The sequence below is a fragment of the Nipponia nippon genome, unplaced genomic scaffold (genome assembly GCF_047370975.1).
Source record: "Nipponia nippon isolate SJK-2023a ecotype South Korea unplaced genomic scaffold, ASM4737097v1 scaffold_4, whole genome shotgun sequence".
NCBI classification, from domain to species: Eukaryota; Metazoa; Chordata; class Aves; order Pelecaniformes; family Threskiornithidae; genus Nipponia; species Nipponia nippon.
Window position 1 is genome coordinate 90721910 of NW_028262358.1, and position 21147 is coordinate 90743056.

Here is a 21147-nt window from a genome sequence, read left to right on the forward strand (position 1 = left end):
CTCCCGCACATCTCAGCCGTGCAAGCCATAATTCCAACCTTAGCTACAACACAAACTCCAGGTAGCCAATCCCTTTCACGCCAGACATAAACCTACTTTATTAATCACTTGTACATCAGTTAAATCCTAGCAAGACAAACTCTGCTTGTTTCAGGGCCAAACTTGGGACAGCAGCTCCTTCTGGATGTGGTGGCATTCTACGTAGCTTATAAGCACATGCACTCAAATCCACACCACCACCACAACTGTAGCCTACGATAGTTTCAACTGAGGACTTAACCAGGGAGTTTGTTCTAACACCAACTCTAACCTGATGATTAACAGCAAGCTAGCAGAACAAGTATAGTATGGTTGGTCGTCACAAACGCTCCTAAGCACAGCCTTTCAAGCATCTCCCTCTGTGGTGAGGATCATATTTTGCCATCCTAAATCTAAATCCAGTTCTAACCCTAAACATAATTCTAAACGCAGTACAGCCATCCTTCCCAACTAACAACCTAAGCTAAGCTATACGGTCCCTTGAAAATGCAGAGTTCAATCTAAGCACAAACAGAATGTAAAACAAAAGTGTCGCTTATCAAAAAAGAACGTGCAAAGAACAGAAGCAGTTTTTCTATGCTTGATGGCATAGCACAGCATACTGCAGAAGATATGCCACTGTGCACGTGCTTAGTGGTTATAACTTCTCACAGTGAGCTACATAATGAGTTTTTAAAAGCACTTTAACATTTTAGAAAGCACTGAACAAACATCAGTTAATCTCCCTGGTATTGTGATTTAGAGTAGTGATGGTTATGCATAAGCTCTATAGGTAGATAAACATGACTTCAAAGGTATTTTTAGCAAAAAACCCCAAACTAATAAGTGAGGTCCCAATGGGGCAAGCTGATGCTCTAAGTCATTATGTACAGGACTGTCCCACATGTTTAGAGAGAGGCAAGTGAGTCCGAAGCTAAGAAATCCAAAGATATTAATATGTCCTGTAAAATGAAAAGAATGTTTTGAAAGAAAGATGAAGTGATGATTTTACTAGTATCCACTACAATTCCATAGTTTCCATTTACATTTTACTATATTTAACTAGGCTCTTATTTAAAGACAGTTTTAATTACCAACTGTAATTACTCTTCCAAACAGAAATCCATTCTATCAGTAATTTCTAGTTAGAAATTCTAGGGCTACAACTCTCCTTTTTTCCATTTTATGAAGACATGAAACACTAAAGCAGCAAATAAGCTGCAAAGCCACTGACACAGGAACTGTGCATTTATACTGTATCCCAAAAAGCATTTAATGAAGCTTTGTTAAAAGTACATTGTAATGAAGACTTTAAACAATTCTCCAAAAGAAAAAAGAAAATCAGAAGGTATATCTGTACCAAAATGTTACCTTGCCTGTCAATTGAAGTTTTAAGAGCACATATGGTATTATGCTAATTCACATAGACAACTCCAGTACCTAAAAGCATTAAGGAAGTGGTGCCTAATTTTCTGTAACATCATTCCATTTTGCAAATCACTGTCAGTAAGCAAGAATGCTCCATGAAGAAAGGAGGTTAACAGGAGCATCAAAACTACCTATTTGGAGACACAGATTAAGTAATAATCAAACGGTCTTCCAGACTAGCAGGTATACCACATACGCCACAAAAATCAGATGCTTCTTCCTTATTCACATTCTCCTTTCAAGCATGCAAAAGGATTAACTGAGCTGTAAAGAAAGCAATAGGAAAAGGACAAGAATAAGCACTGACAATAAAGAAGTAAAAGCAGCATCAACCCAGATAAGCTTTCATTGTATTTTTCTTTTTTTTTTACTGTATCAAGAATTCAAATAGGTCATTTTAATTTATAATCATGTTATTTTTGTTTTTTTTAAAGCCTGGATTTTGTGCACAATTTGAAACAAGATTTCCAAGAATATTACTTATTTACTTGTTGAGGTATGATATATTCCTATTTCTGTAATTAAGCATTTTTCCTTTTCCACTATTATGTTTCCATGAATGAGATGATTCCCCAAATTAAAAGTAATAACTCTCTAGTCAACAGTAATACAGAGTTCTCCTCATGTAATTGATATTTGCTGCTTCTATTCCCAAACACACCTGAGGTTTTCTGATTACATGTCATCCTCAATTTTGCTAAGCACCTAAGCGCAAAGCCTTGCTACCTTTTAGCTCTGTAAGAATACTTCTAAACCTCTTTCTCCTTAGCACTATCATTTTATGATAGTATGAGAGGGAAGACAGAAAACGCATGAACCATTTGTCATTTTCCAGTTCTCTCTGACATGTACGCATCTTAAAATCTAATCTGTAATAGGGGATGACATATGCAGCAAAAGCAGGTATACACTTCAAAGGTGTATGGCACTCTTTCGACATACACTGAGTCTCAACTGATTCTTTCACTCCTGTCTTTCAGGGGAGAGATTTATGTTTTCACAAGTCCGCATCTCCAAACTAGGTATATATCTATGAGACAACATGCAGATCCACTGATTATTCTATCCAGCCATTATTTCCTTTGTTAACAGCAGCATCAGCAGTCACATGGAATAAAAAATAATCCTACATTTACCCAGAGCGCTATTTTTCAGCATCTTTAACCATTCACAATTTGAAATATGTTACAATCTCTGCTTACCAGCATAATAAGGGAAGAAATGACATCTTAAAAAGGATGAACAGATGTCCAGATGCAAGTTTAATTATTTTCATGAGGTCTACATAGCATCAATCTCCTTTCTTTTACTTGGGTGAAGTATTAGTAATCTGATGTGTTAGTAAAAGTCAACAGTAGAAACTACAAAAAGCCAAACATGCTATGTAGCCATTTTAGTACCTTGAAAAACAGTGGACTGCAAAGTGCATTTAGCTTTTCTAGTTGTATAATATTGTCAGCTTTTTTTTCTAATTAATGATTTTAGCCACTTTCTACCATATATAGTATAGCTTTTTTCCTAACCCATATGAAGGGATTAGACATATTGCATAAATGAAGTAGACTTCTTGGAAAGAGGAGCTTATCTGAAGAATTCTCTAGATCTCATCAGACCCACTTGCATTTGGAATAAAGCATGTGGTCGGTACCATACCTGCCCAGAGCATCCACTGGATACAGAATGACTGCATGGAGAAAGGCTTATGAAGACAAGGCCTGACATTAATAGCTCAGTTCTTAGCACTTTAAACCTTTCTGTTATCTAGCTGAACACAACGCCAGGCAAAGTCCATTTTCCCCAATGGATTGATAATCAACTGAGCTAGTCCATCCTGACATTCGCAATGTCTCAAATTTGCAGGCCTGCTAGAAAAAAACAGCTCTTCAGCCACAGGAATATTTCAGCCCTTCATTTGCTTGCACACAGAGCTGTTGCCATGTAGTCTGACATTTTAGTGACACAACTGTTTGCTACACAGTGCTGAATGACAACAAAAACCTCAGAAAATGCTCAAAATCATACTCCATCCATGCTCCTCCTTGTTCTTTTTCTTCCTAAATACACTGCCTGCAAAGACTATTACTTTAACAGAGCTTCCTGTTTAGAGGCATATGCATCAGACACACCATTGCTGAATGCAGGTTACAAGAAGCTCCAATACATGTATTGGCTGATGGGCCGCACCCAAAGGGTGGTGGTAAATAGCTCTTTTCCAAACTGGCAACCCGTCACAAGTGGGGTCCCCCAGGGATCAATATTGGGCCCAACGCTATTCAATATCTTCATAAGCAATCTGGATAACGGGATCAAGTGTAGCCTGATGAAGTTCACACATGACACCAAATTGAGTGGGGAAGTAGACACTCTGGAAGGGAGAGACACCCTGCAGGAAGATCTGGACAGGCTGGAAGAGTGGGCTAACAGGAACCTTATGAAGTTTAACAAAGACAAGTGTAAGGTCTTGCACCTGGGAAAACATAATCCAGGAGTGCAGCTCAGACTGGGATCCACTTGGCTAGAGAGCAGCTCCGTGGAAAGGGACCTGGGGGTCCTGGTGGACAGGAAGCTCAATATGAGCGGACAGTGTGCTGCTGCAGCCAAGAAGGCCAATAGGATGCTGGCTTGCATCAAAAAGGGCATCACCAGCAGGGATAAAGAAGTCATTATCCCTCTCTACTCGGCGCTTGTCAGGCCACACCTGGAATACTGTGGACAGTTCTGATCCCCATTACACAAAAAAGATGTGGACAGGCTGGAGGGGGTCCGGAGAAGGGCCACCAAGATGATCAAGGGTCTGGGAAGCCTGCTGTATGAGGATAGGCTGAGAGAGCTGGGTTTGTTCAGCCTTGAGAAAAGGAGGCTTAGAGGTGATCTCATCACCATGTCCCAGTACTTAAAGGGGAGCTGCAAAGAAGATGAAGACTGCCTTTTTACAAGGAGCCACATGGTGAGGACAAGGGGTCACGCGTACAAGTTACTCCCAGGGAGATTCCGATTGGACACGAGAGGTAAATTTTTCACAATGAGAACAGTCAATCATTGGAATAATCTCCCCAGGGAAGTGGTTGACTCCGTTACGCTGAACACATTTAAGACTCAGCTGGACACGGTGCTGGGCCATCTCATCTAGATCGTGCTAGAAAGGTTGGACCAGATGATCCTTGAGGTCCCTTCCAACCTGGTGTTCTGTGATTCTATGATTCTATGACATATCTTGCACCCCAGCTCATCATCAATCTCTTCCAACAATGTGCACATTTAAAGAATTAGAATACCTGGGAACTAAGTTAACTTATTAATTATCTTAACTGAAATATAACTTGTTACAAACATCTAATGAGGTTACTTACATAAGTTTGTCAGTGTTCAGACAGCAGTATGCTTTGGATGAGTACCTGTTACAACTGTTCTGTAGGATCAGGCCTTTCCTGGCATAACAGCTCTGGCCTAGATCATCCAAAAGAGATTCAGAGACATATGATGGGATTTTCCTCCCTTAACTTTACATGCCTACAACATAAATATCTACATTTCAGCTGATCAACTTACGTTTCTTTCCTCATAGCCAGAAGAGAGAAGCCGACAACGCTAGGGCCAATTATCATCATTATGTACATTCAAAATAGGTTGGACAAGAAATGCCTCTTTCCCTCCCTTGGTTATAAAGGAAAACTGAAGTAAGCAAACCAGGTGGAAACATCATAGAAATCTGAAACTAAGTGAGACAAATCCCACCATATCTCTAACTCCTTTGGTTCATTTGAGTCAAAGCTATTCTGTTGTAATGAGCCCGATTCTCAAGAATTTATGTAACATTCAATAAAGCCTTGCATGACTACCTGTCTTCACGTTGGCAAATTTTTTAGTTAACCTTAGCTGCTTGGTTGACTGCTATGAGAAGCAGACAGCAGTGTCTACTATATACATCTAAATTAAATAGGATGAATCCCACCCTGCATCCTGTGTCAAAGTCTAACTGCACCATTTATTTCAGGAGAAAAGTTAGCACCCGCATTTGGATTTGGACTTAATGCTTACATATAACATTAAGAATTACATATAACTTGGTGTTTTGATTAAAAAAACCCACAAACTATTCAGTGTACAGTTTGTGTGCTAGAAATACTTCAAAGTTTTAAAAATGGAAAAATAGTGTACAGAAAGTAACGATGTGATATAAAAATGTAATGCTAGACAAGCTATGTATGAGCAATTACTGAATAACAGGGCTGTCCAAAACGTCACAGTATGTCTTCCTTTTTCTATTTAAAATCTATTTTCTGTTTTTTAATTATCTTTTTCAGAGTTCTTAGAATTAACACCTGGGGGGTTAGAAATGGACACTGAACCAATACATGCTTTCCATTTCTGTTCCTCTGTCTTTAAAACAGTTATCATAAAGGAAGATCTGCTATCATGGTGAGGAGCTCAACATTTGAAAAATAATCCATCTTCCACAGTATCATACCGAAATCTTAGTATCTTAGAATTCTATCTGCTCTGCAGTAGGAATCCAATTGAAGAAGATTTCTATTCCATAGGAAGATAAGGTTCAGTTACTGTATTCTTATAAACCACATGTATGAAGCATGAAAGGTTCCTATTACAGATAAAAATGAAAAGTACGTATCCAACATCAGTAAAAATTAAGGGATCCAACTGAGTTTATATTAATATGCTTTTGCCTCGAAGTCAGTGTCCTGACATCAGTGAAGCGCTGAAGTATGAGCTTCACTTTAAACACATGATGAAGTACTTAAATGAATTAAAGCAAACTACTAACTTGCTTGAGAGTTTACTACCATAAAACTCATCTTAACTCGGTGAAAAATCAGGATAACTATACTGTTTTACATGCTCCTTAGTTACTTTTATTTTCTATATTAACATGCGGGAATATTGGTCCAAAATATTAAACAAAATTCTGTTACTCATATATTTCACATTAATTTGTCATATTCTGAGATTAATGGATTTAGCCAATTAGGGAACAATATAAAAATATGCAGAGTAATCTTTGTACTTTTCTGGTGTAGTTCATTCTATGCACCTATTTTTTTAATTTGTAAAGCTAGGGGCATAGATAGCTCTTTAAAACTGTGGGTCATAGATAGATAAGCTTGTTCCAAAAGGACACAGATACAAACTCACCAAAATCAGTCAGAATTTTAAAGTAGAAAATGTACAGTATTTATCAAAGGACATATCCACAAACCTACATAACCTGAGCTGAGCACACTTCCTATTGAAGAAATGATTAAATATAAAGTTGCATATTCTGGAATGCAAACATTTTACAAACTATTTGTAGCTTAGCTCAAGTCTTAATGAGGAAGTTAAAATAAAAATGTTGAGATAGCTAGATGATTCATTTAGAAAAATTAAAAGGAATTTTGTTTTCAATCCAAGTCAGCGTTGGAAAACATCTCAACTTTAAAAAAAAAATTATAATTATGAAAAAAATAAAACAGAAATTTGCTTGCATGAATAAGCTATTTTTTTCAATTTATGTTTTTCACCAAATGTTTAAAAGTTAATCGCAAGCTAACCTAAATACATGCCTCACATGATTTCTTTATTTCTCCTATCTACCAACAACAACAAAAAAAGAAACAAACAACAAAACAAAAGAAGACACGTACTTGCACACCTCTAATCATAACTAAAATTCATAGTCCCTAATTTGATTGTCTTAAGTGGAAGACATGAAACGCCGTTGCAATCAACAGCAGTTTTGCTTCAGTAACAAAACAGGATTAGGATACTTGTCAGCTAATGGAGTTTGATTATATAAAGTATTATCCTTCTGCAAATTCTAATTTAAGTATTTATGAAGAATTTTTTTTTCAAGCTGTCACTTGGTATATTTCAAACTGATATCGTATTGTTAGTTTTGATTATAAAACAAGAAAAAAACATTTTAATCCTTTTTAGAATCATGCCTACCAAAAGTAATGCTACACAAAGTCAAAACATTCCGAAGCAGGTCTGTAAATCAGGCTGTCAGAAATACTAGAGTTTAGTGTCCTACTGTAATAAGTAGAAAGGTTTTTATTAAGCAGTATTTCCAAAAATAATTATCACATATAGAACGTATAAGGGTTTGTAAATGAATACATCTATTTGGACTAAATGCAAGAATGCATAAACTTTAAAAACATTGACTTCACAGCAAGCTAAGCAAACCAGAACTTCAGTTACTTTCCCTACATGAACTGCATCTTTTCAAAATCTTATAGTCCTACAAAGTGTCAGCTACAGAGAGATGGACAGCTGCTGCGGCTTCAAATTCAGCCCCCTTGAACTTTCCACTATTCCCAGGAAAAAGTCCAACACTGTGTTGGGGGGGGTGAACATTTCAAGACTACTTTGTCATTGTAAAATTAGTCACTGGAGTCCCTACCTAAGTGCCTGAAGCTCACTTATTCTTCTGATGGTCGCTTAAATGCAAGTGGTTTAAAAGGACTCAAAAGAAAGCCCCATAAGCTTTGGTACTATTATATGGAAGTCCTATTCCAGACCACCATTTGTGGTTGGTTGATCAAGATGTATTAATCTTCCAAGAAACACTTATAATGCTGGATGAAGAAAATATACATAAATAAATTACTGTATCAGTTAAAAAACAAAAAAGAGGGTCTACCACATTTCAGTAGCAGAAGGCAGACTGACAGCTTAGTGGGAGGAAACAGAAGCAGAGCAGGAAACTCTCCTTATGTAAACATGGCTCTAAAGTCTTGAATATGAGAGAATTAAATTATTTCTCTGGGTCAACAGAAAGGGCTGTTTAAAAAAAAAGGGTGAAAGGGAACCTCATTAAGTATTTTGTCAGAAAGTCTTTCTATGTTTCCCGTTGCACAATAATAAACATACATTTCAAGGCTCTTGGTAGCAGAAAGTCTGAAAATCGGTACTGTGGACTGATAATGGCTAAGATTTGCAGCCAGCACAAATGCAAGGTAATTAAAATGAGACAGATGGAGGGCTGCAGGTAGCAAAGACTTAACCTGAGAAAGGATTTTGTCCTGAAGCTGAAAAGATCAAGTAACAAATGCATTTTACTGTCCTGAATTTCAGTCCATATATACTAAGTTTGAAGAAACAGAATAAATTTACAAGATCAAAAATATCTTTATTTTCTCTTTTCAATAAAGGAGTACAAGTCCCTGTCCCCCTAAGAAATTGTCTCCCACTCCACAGGCACCTTCCCTTCAGTGCTAGCTACAATTTTCTTCAGTTGTTCCAGGAAGTACAATTCAAGGTTTCCATTTCTTCGCGGGCGGGGGGGATAATCAAGAAGAGTGATAGCTTTCCCAGAGGTTAAAAAAAAAAAAAAAAAAAGGGAAAACTGCTGTACACATCAAGCCACCCTAGTGAGACTGGCATTTAAGGAATTTATTATACCAGCTGTGGTATAAGAAACGTTCAGGGATTGAATTACCAACTTTTCTATATTTATATATGAACCAAATCTTCTACTATCTTCCCATAAATACATAAATTACACTGCAAGTAATAAAAGAATTTGCCATCAGAAAAATCAAAATCACTTGCGTAGTTAAAGAGAATCTTTTATGGTTAAAATCACAAGATACTAATTTACTTCCATATTCTCAACTGCGAGTTATACAGTTTTGTAATTTCTCCTATTATGATATTAAAATCAAATATATGACTCTCTCAAACATAAAATGAAGCCAAAGAAGAGTCAAACTTCTTTTAGAAATTTTTAGAAATAAATTTTATGCACTAAATGCAAAAGCAATACTTAAAATAATTAGAGTATGGCAAGGTTAAGTAGTACCATAGTAACTAACTCAGCAAAGTGCAATGCTTAATGTAAGCTTTTCATCAGTATGGAGCACTGGAGAGCTCTGTGTTGCCACTGGAAAAAACTCTGCTGAAAGGAGGGATGACTAATTTTGTTAAACAGGTGAGATTTAATAATGTTAAAAATGAGAAACTTGTTTAAACTTAAAAAACAAAAGTGTTTTTTTCATTACACACTTCTCTATCCTTACATTTCTTTAAAATCTGTTAGCTTTTTGCTGCCATCAGTAACTCTGGTATGCTACTAGTGACTTAAAATAAGACATGGCTCATTGTCTAATTCTTTCAAAACTGGCCTTTCTGAAGCCTTTTCAGAATATAAATCAAACACACTATAAATTTGGGTTGGAAATTACATGTTCCCTCCCCAGCAGTCAGAACTTACTCCCATATATTCTAGAGAGAAAAAGAGTAAAGTTAAGACTGCTTGAGCAACACTTAAAACATTTGTTAAACTGGACCACCACTAGATATACGTATGATGAATATTTTATACATATATATAGGGCATATATATATATATATGAATAACTTTATTTTCCACCAAATAAAAAGCTGTGTGCTTTCTTTTTATTGACCTTTCTAGGATGGCGTACAATCAAGTCATAATCCCAAGTGAGACTGAACGGTTTGCATCAAATACATACCACCACACACAAATACATGAAAAATCCATGAAACCCCAATTTATTTCAAACATCTCTTCTTCATATGTTAAAGGAACATCCACTTACTGTCTTTTTTGTTTTAAACTCTATAGTTTACTGGAAAAAATTTAACCTAAAAATAAATTTTACCAGAAATATCTCCATTCTATTCTGCTCGTCATCTCCTACTCATTGCAACAAACTAAGTACAATTTTAAGTGTTGCATAACTTTTGCATCATGTAAATTAACATTATAAGGTGAAACATGAAATCTAATTCTGAAATAAAATAATGCAACTTCCTTTCCAGTTTTACATAAGCTAGAGAGAGACATAATTCTTTGTTGGTCCAGCTGGATACCTAAGTTGTATTGCCTGCATAGCCCACAATTTATATATTGCAATATTTTTTTTAACTAATTATTTCAAGTATTTTCCAAATTATATAGCATAATCTTAAAATTTATACAGTCTATTTATTACACAGTCTGATAATTTTACTTTTGCCCATACAGAAATTTTTTTTTACTTTAGATATTTTTTTTTTAATCTGCTGTTAAAGTTAGGTGCTAGTATTTTCTAGGTTCTTAAATGTGCATATTCTATAAAATGATCCATTTAGTACGTTTTATGAAACAAATAAATACAGACAAAACACTCCCCAATACCACTCTTCTGCCCTTCTCTGGAAGAAAAGATGACAGTACCTGGTGAGCTTGCAACAGCTGCTCAGCAAACTGACGTACTTCTGATAGCAGAAGAGATATTAAAGAATTTCTTAGTATGTTGTTCCTTCCTAGCAAAACCAACGTGTGTGATACAGCATGCAGTGCCTGAAACTAAAGAGAAATAATAGTAAATTTAATCTTTCAAAATACGTCTCCATCTTTTTTACCCCAAACAACTGCCTTAAATAGAAATGGGATTTACATATTAAAATTTTAAAGAGAGTAAGTAAAATTCAAAATTTTTGAGTTTAAAAAGCTATTAATTACATACATATGAGATATATGAGAAATCCACATCCATTACCTAGATTAGCACTACAGGAAACTTTCACATCAACAAACACCTCCAAGAGTGTGAATTCCCCAGGAAGCAGCTTTTCAGCATTAGCTGTCATTGTGCCCATCTGCTGTCACACAAAGTGGGTGACTACCCTGCACATACAGTAATTCTGTTTGTCACAGGTAGACAAACGAACAAATGAATTCTTTGAAATTCAAATGCATGAGCAAGTTAAGAGCTATACTGGAGTTTTCTGTTATCAGGAAGAAACTTGATTAAATGCTAACTGATAGAAGATACACTATATTTTCAAATTCAAACAATTCACTTTCAGATTATTTAACAAGCTGTAACCAAGGCATTTCTTGTGAACCATAGGAGGAGTGATGTCAATTTACATGAGAATTATATTAGTAATACTGTTTTTTGCCATAGTCTTTTCTATTAAAAAAATAAACTGTTTTCTTTGTTCCCTGAAATGGAAATGTATAGCCATTATGTAATGAAACATACTGCTCTACAAAGTAAACGTGACATTATTTCGTAAAACACTACTAGAAGAAATTATCATTTTTATATCAGAGTTCTTTCAAAGAAAAAAGTAATATACATTAAATATAATGACTATAATTTTATTTTTATATAAATGTATACCCCTACAACATCAATATTCAGCATCTCTTTGTAGATGTGTATTTTTGACTGACAAAAGGATACTCTGACCCAAATTTGTATGTCTAAGAATAACTACCATGTCTTAACCACTCAAAAGCAGACCACTGCATCCTATTAACAATCTAATTTATTCCTCTAGCCAGCTCATGTGTGTATACACACACACATGTATGAGAATAAAAATACTTGCCCACCATTTACAAGTTTGCATAGGATGAACACTCCTGGAAAACATTTCCAAACACACGAAAGGCAGGAAGTAGTAGTCAGCATGGATTTATTAAGAGGAAACCGTACTTAACCAACCTGATCGCCTTCTACAATGAGATGACTGGCTTAGTGGATGAGGGGAAAGCAGTGAGTATCATTTACCTTGACTTTACCGTGGTTTTCAACACTGTCTCCCGTAAAATCGTTACTGACAAAATTTTGAGCTAGGTAAGCAGACAGTGAGGTGGACTGAAAACTTTTGGTGTAAAAACAGTTAATTAAGTAGCTTCCCACTTAGAGTTACTGCTTGTCTGTCTGATCAAATGGTCAAATGACCCTGCCAGTTGATGCAATGCCTATTTACCAGCCTCTTACAGCTGAAGAGTTTGATCAGCTTGGCTATCATCTGCCCAATATGAGACAATCTCCTATTCACGGTCATAACAATCAAACTTTAATAAATCTTTGCTGTTAATCATCTCACTTTAGCACGTAATTCCAAAACAAATATAAAAAGAAAGCTATAAAACACAGAGAAGTCTTATGTTCAGAATAAAATCTGCAGTCAGACAAAGTAAACTCCTCATATTAAAGAGAATTCATAAATTGTACACATATAGCTTTAAAAATCTGTGAGATTAAAATAATTCATAAATGTATCCACCAAAGAGTCTAGAAAGATGAAATGTGAATGAAGGCAGGATAAAAATATGTTTCTAAAAAATTAAAATGATATGAAAAGATAATGTAATGCAAGCACCTACATGTGCTTTGAGGATATATGAATTAAAATCAGACTTCCATATACTGGAAACGTACACCCTTCCAAACAAAACAATGACTTCTCTTCCCAAAAATAATCTAGACATTTAGAGTTTTGAAAGATCTTCCACAGTATCTACTAAAACTGTATGACAGAAACTAAGTTTGCAACACCTGGATAGTTCTCCCTTGACAGCATACATGTTCCAAAAGGGTAAGACTGCTTCAAATCACTACTCAGAGGTTTAAACAATGCTAAAAAATAGCACATTTTTCATTAAAGTCCCCAATAATTTTTACTTCTTTTTATAAATTAAGGATGGATATGTGTTTTATAGTTCTGTATTTTCAGAGCATAACATTGAGTATACTTGCTAATTTGCCTTTGGCAAGCAAGTGAACTAGACAATCCAGAGCTGTGTTTCTTTTCAAAATGTGAGGGAGTAAGGAGACCTTTGAATTCCTGTTTGCTGAGTTACAGCACTCGCATGGATGTGAAAGATTACTGTTCAAATGTATGCTGTCTTAAGTCAGAACACTGAACTCTGCTTAGTGCAGATACTTCAATCTAAGTGAATCAACATTCATGCAAACACTGTAGTCAGCAGCCTGCTGGTATTCTAGGGTTACGACCCCTCCTTCTTCCCCTTCACCTCACACTTCTGTCCCAAATAACACGTTTGAGAAATCTGTTTCAGTTCAACATGAAACAAAACTGAATACAAAATCTTCTGTGCGTTTCACACAGGAAAGTGCCTCTGCTGCCGCACCTCTTCCCCAGCATTTTGTGCCTCTTCCCTGAGGAAAAGAAAAATGGATTGGTTGGGATCCACCGCACTGGGCAGCTTGCAAAATATCAAGCAGCCTTCCACAATCCTTTCTGACCACAATGTAATGGCTTGAGTACAGAAGGATTAAAAAAAAAAAATCACCTAAATAATATATGTCATTCTTAACGTAAGCAGAAGTAAAATAAGCATTAGTTACAACTCAAATTTAAATTTATACAGTGAGGCACTTAAGTCTATGGAAATCCTCTTTGATGGGTTTTTAGTACATGATTTCCTAATTTCCTTGACTAGTATGATTTACCCATTATGTTCTGGAAGTCTCAAGTGTTCTATAAACAATACCTACAGCTATCACTAGCAGCAAAGAAAAGAAAAAAAAAAAAGGCAAAACAGATACTACTCTGCCCTTTGTAGCTTGACTTCTTCATTCATGAATCAACTCTTTCGGCCTTCAAAGAGCACAAATTATTTTTTTTTTTGTTCTGGTTGCCAGACAGTGGAAATTAGTACATTATGATTCTGCAGATGCCCTTTGAACAGATTACATTAAATAAAACTTAATTCACTCTGCCTTGTGCAGATTTTAGACAACAATTAAAAATATCTCTGTACAGATTAAATAAATTTTGCCTAATCCTTTTCATGAATACTTCTACCCTACATTGAGTTCTACTATATGAGAAGTGTGAACAAATCTCACATTAAGATGAAAAAAATAGTTGTATATACCATGCTTAACATCTTTACAAACCGGTGAAATTTCTTTGGCATTGATCAATATTCTCTACTTCTCACACAGGCAAAACTCAGATTCAACAATTCAGATAAAGAAATTAAATAGGAGTTCAGTGTGTGTTAGGTGCAAAAAAGTAAATTTTCAATGCTATCTCTCCCAAAGGACACACTAAATGTATATATTTACACACAAACATGATTATGATTGTTCTTTTTTAAGCTCTTTTCTATTTGCTTACAAGATTTTTACACAGATAGTGAAATAAATGAAATTTTTTTTTTTTTTTAGTTATTAATGCTAGCAGCTGAGATTTAACTAAAATAGGATCTTTCACAAAAATTCCATATCCTTTCTGGTTTGGCAAGAGTTACCGTTTTCTAATTGGAATTTTGTGGGAATAGATGACAGGGGATCTTCAAATTTAAAGCCTGAGCCTCTACTAAGGGAAGTAAATAGGGATTTTATAATGACGGCACTTAGAGTACTTGAGATATGGATACTAATGCCACTGAAAAATCCCACCTGCTAACTGATTTATTAAAAAGTATGGATTTAATATTGTATTTTGGTGGATCTCTCAGTATATTTTAAGAAAATAAGGAGACAGCAAAGAGTTAAGGTTAAAATAGCGCTCACAGACTGTATGCATTAAATGCATACAGAACAAATTTATAGCATATAAGCAATAAAACTGTAAATAGCAAACAGAAGTAAGACTTTGTGTTTCAGAGCAATGCTCATGTATTGCTAATTAAACTCTGGAAACATTCAAACTGATAATAGTCCAAATAGTATGCAGTTTCATTAAAAATAAAAGCATATCTTCAGCTCTCAAATCTATCAAACATTAAAAAAGGAACAGAAATCTTTTAATCCCTTGGGCTTGCTTAATGGTATAGATGAAATGAAACCTATGCTCTTCAGGGACTCTCAGTTAAAAGAAGTCTGAAAATTAGATTGTAAAAACCATATGATCAGAAACAAGAAAATAATGGAGTCTAGTTCACTGTTTGGGAGGTGCATCATCTCCTCCCACATCTCAGTTTCTGTTCTCTTTCCATGTTCCTCAGGATGCAGAGCAAGAGTGAGCAACGCTGTGCTGGTAAAGATGCGTGGACTGTCTACCTGGCTGTTGCCAAAATGAACATATGTCATTGTTCTGCTCACCTCGAGCATACTAATTTGCTCTCTCCTCCACCCAGCCACCAATTTTAAGTGGAAGGTATTTTTGACCTTCCACTTCTCTTTTCAAGTGATTTCAAACTGGCTATCAGTTTCAAAGTTACTAGTAGAGGAAAAGACTGACAAGCAAAACAAACAGCACACTCCCATGAGCCTTGTTTCTCCGGTAAACCAGGATAAAAATCTCTACTTATGAATTATTTGTTTAGAATTCATTTATTGGAATGTGTTAGTCTACATAACTACAACAACTGCACCTTAGTTTCTGTTTCATCAGCTTACAACTTTCATGCCAAGTAACAGCTCTGTTCTGAAAGCGACTGGCATATTTGGCAATACGGAGTAAGGCAAATAATTATACAGGTGTCCTCAAACTGTGAGGTATTAAAAACAAAACAGTATTTTTGCCTTTGAATTCACATCATCTTTCCCTTCTGCCCATTTAGTCCAACCTGACTTCCAATCCTAACTCATCAATGTCATTTGAAAAGTTTCACTTTTATACAGAGGGTATTAGTATCCCTTTTCTTATCTGCCACGTTGCTTCCTTTGTTAATTTGATGGTTGTCATTTATCTCTCCTCCTGTTTATGCTGCACTATTTGTCCTATCTTCAAGTCTTGGGATTTGATACGTATTATTCCAATTCTTTGCTCTGTAAGCCTCATCTCAAGCCCTTGCTCTGCCTTTAACCTTTCATAATCTTGTTCATGCTTCTTTCCACTCTTCTAGATCTGATGTTCTCTGCTAGAACCATCCGTTAGCTTCATTGCTGTAAGCTGCTTTTTATATTGCAGTATTTCAGTACTGTTTTGCAGAGCTTTGGCTGAAAAACATTCTGAAGACAGTGTGATATACAATGGAGGCAGGTCTATTTGCAACATGTTTGATTGCATGCACCAAAAATGTTTACAAAGATCGAAGTAAAATGCAAAAGGGATACACAATTTTTTAGGTTTGTTTTTTTTTTTTTAAGAAAAGATTCAGAAAAGGCAAAAAAATAATGAAAATTAAACCAAGATATTTCAACATCTGGGAAATCATAGAATCATAGAATATCTCAAGTTGGAAGGGACCCATAAGGATCATCAAGTCTAACTCCCTGCTCCTCACAGGACTACCTAAACCTAAACCATAAGAGCGTCATCCAGATGCTCCTTGAACTCTGACAGGCTTGGTGCCATGACCACTTCCCTGGGGAGCCTGGGCCAGTGACCAACCACCCTCTCAGTGAAGGACCTTTTCCTAATGTCCAATCTGAACTTCCCCTGATGCAGCTTCCTTGCATTTCCTTGTATCCTATCGCTGGTCACCAGAGAGAGGAGATCAGCACCTCCCCCTCCGCTGCCCCCCGTGAGGAAGTTGTAGGCTGCGATGGGGTCACCCCTCAGCCTTCTCTTCTCCAGGCTGAACAAACCAAGTAACCTCGGCTGCTCCTCGTAAGTCTTGCCCTTGAGGCCTTTCACCATCTTGGTCACCCTCCTCTGGACACACTCTAATAGTTTGATGTCCTTCTTATATTGAGGCACCCAAAATGGTACACAGTACTCGAGGTGGGGCTGCACCAGTGTGGTGTAGAGTGGGACAATCACCTCCCTTGACCGGCTAGCTATGCTGTGCTTGATGCACCCCAGGACAGGGCTGACCCTTTTGGCTGCCAGGGCACACTGTTGACTCATTCAACTTGCCATCAACCCAGACCCCCAGATTGCTTTCCGCAGGGCTGCTCTCCAGCCTCTTGTCCCCCAATTTGTATGTACAACAAGGATTGCCCCATCCCAGGTGGAGAATCTGGCACTTGTTAAATTTCATACGGTTGGTGATTGCCCAGCTCTCTAGTCTATCAAGATCTCTCTGTAAGGCCTCTCTACCCTCGAAGGAGTCCACAGCTCCTCCTAGTTTAGTATCGTTGGCAAACTTAATGTATATTCAATTCCTGCGACCAGATCATTTATAAAAACATTGAAGAGAACTGGCCCTAAAATTGACCCCTGGGGAACCCCACTGGTGACTGGCCACCAGCTTGATGTAACCCCATTTACTATAACTCTTTGAGCTCAACCCATCAGCTAATTGCTCACCCAATGTATTATGGACTTGTCTAGCTGTGTGCTGGACTGTTTATCCAGAAGGATACGGCGAGAGACAGTATCAAAAGCTTTGCTAAAATGCAAAACCACGAAAGAATGATTGCAATACAGCACCTGCATGCCAGGCAGATGATGGAGATGGAGAAACCTGCAGTCAGCCTACTAAGTATTCTGAAAACCAGAATACTTCGGTGAATGACCCTGGAAAAGTTGAAAATGCCAGCAGTAGATATCATGGTACTCCCTGAAAGAAACGTGCAAGCTACTGGCTTAAGCACAGCTTTGTTGAATTTGTGGAGTCGGAAGGGAAGATCTCCAAGGAGGTGTACTACATGAACTCCTCCCAGTCATCTTTGCTGACCATGAAGCTTGTATGTCAGACTAGGAGTGTGAAGGTGCATTTTTTTTCTGCTCACGGATTAAAAATATCTTTCTCAGGTTTATTTCCTCACAGCTGCCTAAAAGTCACTCTCTGATTCAGCAGGGTCCCTCTGGCTCCAAACATGCTTTTAAACAACCCAATACCAGTACCCTAGTGAAACAGACAGTAATCAGTGCATCTGCTTGCTCCTGTCCACTAAGCTGACCCGGCTGCTGCTGCCACATCAGCAAGGAGAGGGAGAGATGAGAGACCATAGCAACTGCTGTGAAGAAGAGATGCACTCGCAGCCACCTTCCTATTCTTTCCCCTTACTGCTTCTTCACACCACCAAGCCCCCTGCAGAAGCAAATTTCCCAGACTATTTTGTAGGTGTTTACCCTCTCCTTCCCTGCACAGGGGATGGCTGTTACTGCTGAAGTAATGAGGACAGACTCAACCAGACCCAGCACGTGCAGAGACTGGACTACCCTTAAGTAGTATGTCCTCTGATTGACACACACAAACCTTTCCCCTGCTCTTTCTGTCAAGTACAAACACTAGGTACATAGCACAACTTGCTGCTGCTTCTCTAGCTGCTTTCTTATCCAATTACAAAAGATTAAAGCATCAAAGAACATATTTTACAGTTTCATTAACATTTTTCTAGTATGAGTTCCATAACAAATGCTTTGTTGAACACCAGATAGATAAAATCATAGAATCATAGAATCACAGAACACCAGGTTGGAAGGGACCTCAAGGATCATCTGGTCCAACCTTTCTAGCACGATCTAGATGAGATGGCCCAGCACCGTGTCCAGCTGAGTCTTAAATGTGTTCAGCGTAACGGAGTCAACCACTTCCCTGGGGAGATTATTCCAATGATTGACTGTTCTCATTGTGAAAAATTTACCTCTCGTGTCCAATCGGAATCTCCCTGGGAGTAACTTGTACGCGTGACCCCTTGTCCTCACCATGTGGCTCCTTGTAAAAAGGCAGTCTTCATCTTCTTTGCAGCTCCCCTTTAAGTACTGGGACATGGTGATGAGATCACCTCTAAGCCTCCTTTTCTCAAGGCTGAACAAACCCAGCTCTCTCAGCCTATCCTCATACAGCAGGCTTCCCAGACCCTTGATCATCTTGGTGGCCCTTCTCCGGACCCCCTCCAGCCTGTCCACATCTTTTTTGTGTAATGGGGATCAGAACTGTCCACAGTATTCCAGGTGTGGCCTGACAAGCGCCGAGTAGAGAGGGATAATGACTTCTTTATCCCTGCTGGTGATGCCCTTTTTGATGCAAGCCAGCATCCTATTGGCCTTCTTGGCTGCAGCAGCACACTGTCCGCTCATATTGAGCTTCCTGTCCACCAGGACCCCCAGGTCCCTTTCCACGGAGCTGCTCTCTAGCCAAGTGGATCCCAGTCTGAGCTGCACTCCTGGATTATGTTTTCCCAGGTGCAAGACCTTACACTTGTCTTTGTTAAACTTCATAAGGTTCCTGTTAGCCCACTCTTCCAGCCTGTCCAGATCTTCCTGCAGGGTGTCTCTCCCTTCCAGAGTGTCTACTTCCCCACTCAATTTGGTGTCATGTGTGAACTTCATCAGGCTACACTTGATCCCGTTATCCAGATTGCTTATGAAGATATTGAATAGCGTTGGGCCCAATATTGATCCCTGGGGGACCCCACTTGTGACGGGTTGCCAGTTTGGAAAAGAGCTATTTACCACCACCCTTTGGGTGCAGCCCATCAGCCAATTCCTCACCCACTGCACAGACCACTTGTCCAGGCCATAACGCATAAGTTTCTCCAGGAGGAGGCCGTGGGGAACTGTATGAAAGGCCTTGGAGAAGTCCAAGTAGACAATGTCGACCGCTCGCCCCATGTCAACCGAGCAGGTCACTTTATCATAGAAGGCCACCAGATTTGTCAGGCACAATCTGCCTTTTGTGAAGCCGTGTTGGCTTTTCCCAGTCGTGCTTCATCTGACTCATGATGGCCCCCATGGAACGGATGTTCCCCTTCCCGGGGACTGAAGTAAGACTGATGGGCCTATAGTTACCTGGATCCTCCCTTGAGCCCTTCTTGTAGACAGGGGTAACATTTTCTTTCCTCCAGTCCTCTGGGACATCCCCCGATCTCCACGACTTCTGGAAGATTATAGAGAGTGGCCCCGCAATGACATCAGCCAGCTCTCTCAACACGGTCGGGTGGATGGCATCAGGGCCCATTGATTTGTAGGGGTCAATCTCCTGTAATAATTCACATGCTAACTCCTTCATCGGTGATGGTGGGTCTATGTTTGGATCCTCCGGGATTTTTGTTCCCAGCACCTGGGATCCAACAGTGTTGGTAAAGACAGAGGTGATGAACGTGTTGAGAACCTCTGCCTTTTCAGCATTGTTGGTGACTGATTCACCTCTACTGTTTTAACAGTGGGCCTATGTTTTCCTTCTGTTTCTGCTTGCAACTTACATACCAGAAGAACCCTTTGTTGTTATTTTTGACATCTCTGGCCAGTTCCAATTCAAGTTGAGCTTTTGTCTTTCTAACTGCATCTCTGCACACTCTGGCAATGCCCTTGTAGTTCTCAGTGGACAATCTTCCACTTCTCCATCTCTGGTACGCATGTCTTTGTTTTAAGCAGACCCAGGAGCTCGTGGTTGAGCCAAAGGGGCCTCTGGCTCCACTTACTTCCCTTTCTTTTATAGGGGATAAACTGGTTTTGTGCTTCCAAGAGAGCATTCTTGAAGAACTTTCGCAGCACTCACTGGCTCCTTTATCCTCCATGGAAGCTTCCCATGGAATCCCTCCCAACTGATCTCTGAGTGAGCTGAAGTTTGCTCTTCTAAAATCTAGAACCCTTGTCTTGGTATTAACCTTCAGCATGCTCAGCCAGATCCCAAACTCCACAATATCGTGATCACTGCAGCCAAGGTTGTTACTGACAGAGATATTACAAAGCAGGTTTTCTTGGTTTATGAATAGCAGGTCCCGTAGTGCCTCCTTCCTGGTTGGCACATCTAACATTTGTAAGAGGAAACAGTCCTCTACGCATTCAAGGAACTTGATGGATGACATGCGAGCTGCTGTATTGTTCTTCCAGCAAATGTCTGGGTAGTTGAAGTCACCTATGAGAACCAGGTTCTGTTGACCAGAAGCTTGCCTTAGTGTCCCAAATATTGCTTCATCGGCTTTATTGTTGTGGTTTGGGGGTCGGTAGCAGATGCCCACTGTAAGGTCCTGCTTGGAGACAACCCCTCTGATTTTAACCAAGAGGCATTCAGTAGAGCACTCACAGTCACCATAGTTCACTTTGATACATTCGAGGTTTTCCTTAACATAGAGTGCGACTCCTCCACCTCTTTTTCCCTGCCTGTCTTTCTTTGTGACATTTTGCCTGTCAAAGCTA

General features: G+C 38.4%; 1 protein-coding gene across 3 annotated transcripts in view; it reads right to left on the reverse strand.

The window, feature by feature from the left end:
* The window catches only part of MEI4 (meiotic double-stranded break formation protein 4), a 147501-nt gene that overhangs the window by 33890 nt on the left and 92464 nt on the right, over positions 1 to 21147 (reverse strand). For all 3 annotated transcript variants that reach the window (XM_087775361.1, XM_087775363.1, XM_087775362.1), the window contains one exon: positions 10631 to 10762. In XM_087775361.1, coding sequence (XP_087631487.1) covers positions 10631 to 10762 — 132 coding nt within the window. The remainder of the gene's footprint in view (positions 1 to 10630; positions 10763 to 21147) is intronic.